At 52.0% G+C, this 6,310-nt stretch overlaps 1 protein-coding gene across 2 annotated transcripts in view; it reads left to right on the forward strand.

The window, feature by feature from the left end:
- Nucleotides 1–218: 218 nt before the first annotated feature.
- GHRH (growth hormone releasing hormone) overlaps nucleotides 219–6,310 on the forward strand; it is an 11,107-nt gene continuing 5,015 nt past the window's right edge. The window contains exons 1-3 of one of the 2 annotated variants that reach the window (XM_011975002.1): nucleotides 219–232; nucleotides 5,064–5,166; nucleotides 5,475–5,579. In XM_011975002.1, coding sequence (XP_011830392.1) covers nucleotides 5,084–5,166; nucleotides 5,475–5,579 — 188 coding nt within the window. In that variant the 5' untranslated portion in view covers nucleotides 219–232; nucleotides 5,064–5,083. Of the gene's footprint in view, nucleotides 233–5,063; nucleotides 5,167–5,474; nucleotides 5,580–6,310 lie in introns of those variants that run through there. The other variant, XM_011975003.1, reaches the window with a different exon arrangement.

A 6,310-nucleotide genomic window follows, 5' to 3' on the forward strand; every position in this document is an offset into this window, starting at 1 on the left:
TAATTTGCAAGGGGCCAAACCTCTTTCACCTATTAGGGTTTGTCAGTGTGATGTGATGCTAAAAACAGTCCTTTGGTTGACTTGTGGGTAATTGATTCTCTGACGCTGACAACGCTTAGGAAAATGAAGGGATAAATGATGGGGACGCCAGGCGGCTGCCGGAGCCAACACCCAGCTCAGGGCCCGTGGACTGGAGCAGTGCCTCGGAGCAGGGGAAGATCTGCCGCATCAGGTGAGAGGGGTGGCCCTTGGGGGCTGGGCTGGTTGGGGGCAAGAAAAGTTAACCTTCTCACCAACTCAGAAACACTGAATCCAAGAGGCCCACCACCATCCTCTTTACCCATGGACTGGTGAGTACATCTGAGCCCCTCTCTGGATAAAACCACCCCTCAATAGAGGCTCTGGAATAGGCTTTGATGGTGCTGTTTAGGGCTTCTCTTAACTTGGGCGCGTGGCGGACTGGCTCCAGGTGTCTGTCGCAGGCGTTGAGGTCTCAGTGCTCCTTCAAGGGTGCGTGGGCAGGCTTCGGGGGCAAATGTGAGTTGGCTCGATTTTCCTGTCAGCGATGGGATTCTGCCATGGATCAGAGATGAGCCAAGTGGCTGTGCAAATCAATACTGCTCATTGATCACTCAGAACTGATTCAATGTAATTGCTGGGAAATTGATAACATTTTGCTTTCTTGCTCAATTGCAGCCGCACTCTTTACTCCAGGTTTTAGACACAATTATCTGCCCTTGGAGTCCTCCGCTACCCCACGCCTGTCTCCTGATCCTTGCTTTAATGATCCTGAAGTATTTGTGTCTTTCACCATAGACCGCCTCAAATCCCTTCTGGAATGAGCTGGAGTATCACTCTTTTGAATGACAGTTCAAGATGCTTCCTCATTAAAAACTTAGATTTCTTTTAACTTAGAGTGCTGTCGGTGAAACAGTTTATAAACCAGATCAGGATGTCGATGCTTTGGGGTGCTCAAATTTCAAAGGGGAATGTTCAAGAAAAGTTAAAGATGTTCTTTCCCTGGGTTTTCAAAAATGGTCTTGCGAATTTGGGTGCTTGGGACCTGACCTCTGTCGTTAGCTGCAGGTGAATCTGCAGAATTCTCCTGACATTCCTGACATGAAGGCTGGCAAAAGGTGCCGACGGATGTAGATTAAGTGCCTGTTTATCCTGAATCCAGGCAATCTCAAGTACATCTAATCACAGAATCAGTAAGCACTGCAGGAAGCTAACCAATGATCATGGTAGATTATAAACTCTGGAGTGCCTTCAGTCATCAGCGTTGTCAGCAATGCTGTTGGGCTCGGCTACACTTCATTCGGTGAATTTTGACTCCTTAAGTTGTCATGTGGAATGTGTCTGTTGACAGCTATTTTATTTTATTCTTTGAGATAAGGTCTTGCTCTGGCACTTAGGCTACAGTGCAGTGACACTATCATGGATCACTGCAGACTTAACCTCTTGTGCTCAAGCAATCCTCCCATATCAGCCTCCAGAGTAGCTGGGACTACAGGCATGTGCCACCATGCCTAGATAATTTATTTCATTTTATTTTTTGTAGAGATGGGGTCTCGCTATGTTGCTCAGGCTGGAGCTTTTTTATCCTTAGTGACATAACCTCTATTCTTATCTTACACTACACTGGGTAATTCTTGTTGTTTCCCATTTTCATCCAGTGGGATCTGCAAACCCATGGATTAGGTTCTCATAGCTCAGAGGTTGCCATGGTGTCTTGACCTATGCCTGGGGCACAGGATTTGTGGCAAATGTTGAGCCCCTTGCTTAGCTTGTGCAGTTACTGAGCCTTATCTTGCATGAGCGGGGTATTATCATGTTTACTGTGACTTGCCCTCGCCATCAAAGTCTGCCCTTCTATAAGGTTATTTTCAACTCCTTGAAACTACCGGGTGTGCATAGGGAGGGGCCAGTCAAGCAGGTGTTCCTGTCTGTCTCCATTCTTTCTTCCCCAGAGGCCCAACGACAAAGAGCAAGAAGTTTTCCTCTTTTTCAGACTCTTTCCCACGTGCGGGCGATGGAGGCTGAGGCCCCTTGTGAACGGGGAATGCTGTGAATAGAGCATTGTACCTGGGAAGCTGCTGCATGGAGCGGGAGGAAGTCTGCTGGCCTGGGAATGGGGAGGCCCATTCTGAAGTGCCCACTCCAAAACTAATTTGATGGAGGACCATGGAAAAGGTCCTTGTCCCCTCTGGGCTCTTTTCCTCAGCTGTAAGAGGAGCATGGGGGTGCCTGCTCCAGAGGGAGAGTGCAAGGGTGGATTGTAGAGCCCGGTAGGGCACAGGGGCTGGGAATCCCTTGTGCCAGTCCTTGGGAGAAGGGGCAGGAGCTCAGGAGGCAGAGGGAAAGCTTAAGTCAAGACAAGGGGTTTGAGCTTTATTCTGGAGGGAGTGGGGAGCCAGGGGCTTCTGAGCAGGGGAGGGAGGTGATTGGGGACCCAGATCTGCCTGAATCTTTAAACATCAGCAGCAAAGAAGGCAAGAAAGCCAGGCTGCAGCGGAGAGACAGGAAAGGCAGTGGTTTCTGTCCAGGGGCGCTGCTTGTGTCCAAAGGTCTCCCAGCTTAGGAAATTCCACTTCTGGAGAGGCAGCCTGGACCAGGTGGGGAGAAGGGGGACCAGACATGGTATGGTGCGATGAGGAGGACGGAAGGCTGCCGAGCCTTGGTCTGAGGAACAAAGGCTTAAGTCAGATGTGAGACGTATCTAAAGGGCTGGTCGTTTGGCTGCAGGTGCAGAGGCTCTGGCCCAGCAGGCAGAAGTTACACAGCCAGCCCTCGGGGCAGATCCCATGTTCTCATCTTTTCTCTAGCCCCAGTCCTTACCGGAACAGTAGAGGCTTAACGAATATTTGCAGGAGAAGGAGATTTGGGCTTGACATGATGAGACAAACTTCCTAACAGTAAGAACTGCCTGGGCCGGCATGGTGGCTCATGCCTGTAATCCCAACACTTTGTGAGGCTGAGGCGGGGGGATTGCTTAAGCCCGGGGGTTTGAAACCAGCCTCGGCAATATCGTGAGACTTTATCTTTGCAGAAAATTTCAAAATTAGCTGGGCATGATGGCACATGCCTGCAGTCCCAGCTACTCAGGAGGCTGAGGCAGGAGGATTGCTTGAGGCCAGGAGTTTCAGGCCATGATTGCACCACTCTGTCTCAGCCTGGGCCACAGAGTGAGACCCTGTCTCAAAATAAATAAATAAAGAACCACTTGGAAATAAGTCCCAGGGCGTGGGGGTAGTGAGCTCCCTGTCATTCGCTGGCAGCCAGTGCTCACTCGAGCAGAGCAGGAAGTGGAGGACGGCCAGTGTGCGATCGGGGCGGGGTAGGGGAGTGGGGATGCTTGTGTCAGGGAGGGAGGGACTGACCGCTGAGGCCTGGGCTGCTGCTCCCTCCAGCTCTGCAGGCACAGGGTCTCAGGTTGCAATGAGCGGTCCCTGAGAGTGCTGCCTGGGGGCCCAAGGCATCCCTGGGTTAGAGGAGATTTCAGTGCCTTCGGAAAGGAGGGTGATACCCTGAGAGGGCCGGGAGAACAAGCTGGGTTCTGCCAGCGCTGGCCCTGCCTGCCGGAACTCCTCAGGAGGACCCAGGAGCGGGAGGGAAGGAAGCCATGTCGGGAGATCGTGGGAAAGGCGGGGGTGCTGGCCATCTCCGGGGCCGGCTGGGCCCCTGGATGGATCTACACCCCCATGGAGGAGACATCCTGCTGAGAGGGAGAAACCCATGGAGATGGGAGGACCGAATTCCTAGGGGGCCAAGTCCCCCGATGGCAGCCGTGTTTCCATGCTCAGGCAGGTCTGGGCCGACACAGTGGCACTTGCGCAGGGGCGGGCTCTGTCCCCTGCTGGCTGTTCTTCCCCTAATTGCAGAGCATGGTGTCCGCAGGCCCCAATTAAGGGTAGTTACAGGACCTATGGGACGACTGTGCCACGCTGGTTCCCCCGGCTCTTCAGTCTCTTCCAGGACTAAAACCCTTCAGCGAAATCTAAGCGTCTGGAGCAAGACTTAGAGCCCTTCTCCCCTCTCTCCAACTCCAAACAAAATTAAAACAGGAAGAGCCTGCCCTCTCAGAGGGTCAGTCTTAGGTAGCCACAGCAAAGGTTTCTAGAGAATTCCCTATTGGTTCAGGCACCTCACCTCACCAGATCCTTACAGGAGCCAAAGTAGGAGGTCTAGTTACCATCTCGGTTTTATGGCCAGGGAAAATAAGGCTCAGAGAGGGGAAGCCACTTGTCCTGGGACACACAGCTAATGACAGCTGAGCTAGGATTTGAATTTCCAGTTTGTCTGACTCAGAGCAGAGCAGTTGCCCTTGCTGCCTGCCGTCACTGCCACACTGGATGGGGTTGAATGAGGAGGCATTGAGAGAAGGTTCTTTGACCTTCCCCATTCCTTGCTAAGGGATCCCATTTTATTTTATTTATTTAATTTTTTTTTTTTTTTTTTGAAACAGGGTCTCACTTTGTCACCCAGCGTGGAGTGCATGGCATGATCTTGGCTCACTGCAACCTGTGCCTCCCAGGTTCAAGGGATTCTCATGCCTCAGCCTCCCGAGTAGCTGGGATTACAGGCACATGCCACCACTCCTGTCTTATTTTTGTAATTTTAGTAGAGACAGGGTTTCACCAGGTTGGCCAGGCTGGTCTCAAACTCCTGGCCTCAGGTGATCCGCCCACCTCAGCTTCCCAAAGTGCTGGGATTATAGGCATGAGCCACCGTGCCTGGCCCCAAATCCCACTTCTAATGCCTTATGGCAAGGGGAAATTTCTCTACCGTCACTGGTTTTCAGTTCAACCCTATGTGGTTGACAGGGTAGCTCCATCATACCCATTCTACAGATGAAGAAAGTGAAGTCAGAGCAGGTGGCTGGCAGAGGCAGAATGTGAACCCGGGTCTGTCTGACTTCCAGAGTCCGAATTCTTTTTCCCATCCCACAGTTTCCAAAAATCGAGAACCAAGGCTTGCCATGGAGTCAAGCCCAGGGCTGGGCCAGTAAAGGCCATCCCGATGGCTGTGGCTACACCTGACCTTCCTCTCCTGTCACTCTGCAGGTGCCAGCCCCGGGTGAAGGATGCCACTCTGGGTGTTCTTCTTTGTGATCCTCACCCTCAGCAGCAGCTCCCACTGCTCCCCATCTCCCCCTTTGACTCTCAGGTAAGCAGCCCCTGGGGAAAGTTCCCACCACTCCCAAGCCATCCCTGCCATGGGGCAGGCGTTAGTGAATGCAGACTCAGCCCATTAGCTGGGCCCCGGCTATGTCTCCAGGCAGCACCCACTGCCCGTCCTTGCAGAGGAGGCAGACACAGCTTCACAGAGGTCACTCAGAGGGGTCTGAGTCTCTCTTGGGGTGAGTGGGACAGATGGCAACAGAAGGATCTTGCAGAGACATGGCGAATGCGGCCGTGACTGTCCCCTCGCCTGGCCTCCACCCCGCCCTCTGACCCCTGACTCCTTCTGCACAGGATGCGGCGGTATGCAGATGCCATCTTCACCAACAGCTACCGGAAGGTGCTGGGCCAGCTGTCCGCCCGCAAGCTGCTCCAAGACATCATGAGCAGGCAGCAGGGGTAAGCAGGAGTTCTAGTGATTTCTTCCCATACTCTGCAGCAGAGTCTCCGGGATCTTGTTCCCTACAGGAGACCAGGGACCAAGTCAGATCTCTTCCTTGGCACAGCAAGTGTCATTTCTGGACTTCCCATAGCAAAAGGGTTCCAGCGTTAAACCTCAGCTTACCTCCACACCTACCATGTGCCTCTTCCGGCTAGGCTCTGACAGTAACCACACTGGTGGTAGTTACCATTTAATCATGACTCCATGCCAAAAACAAAGGCTCTGCCCTGGGACATTTACAGACATTTGGCACAGTGCTGGGCACACAGGATGCCCTTGGTAGTGTCAGCTACTATTATTCTTAGTTTCTTGCTTTCTTTTTTTTAGAGACAGGGTCTCATTCTGTTGCCCAGGCTGGAGTGCAGTGGAATGATCATGCCTCATTGTAAACTCAAATGCCTGGACTCAAATGATCCTCCCATCTTAGCCTCCCAAGTAGCTGGGACTACCAGTATGCACCACCACAACCGACAATTTTATTTTTTGTAGAGATGGCGTCTCACTATGTTGTCCAGGCTGGTCTCGAACTCCTGGCCTCAAGCGATCCTCCCACTTTGGCCTCCCAAAGCATTGGGATTACAGTTGTAAGCCACCTTGCCCAGCTTTTAGTTTCTTCTTTAATCTTCATAACAACCCTTATCCCCATTATACAGGGGTAATAGCTTTTTTTTTTTTTTTTTTTTTTTTT

The sequence above is a fragment of the Mandrillus leucophaeus genome, unplaced genomic scaffold, assembly GCF_000951045.1.
Source record: "Mandrillus leucophaeus isolate KB7577 unplaced genomic scaffold, Mleu.le_1.0 Scaffold150, whole genome shotgun sequence".
Lineage (NCBI taxonomy): Eukaryota > Metazoa > Chordata > Mammalia > Primates > Cercopithecidae > Mandrillus > Mandrillus leucophaeus.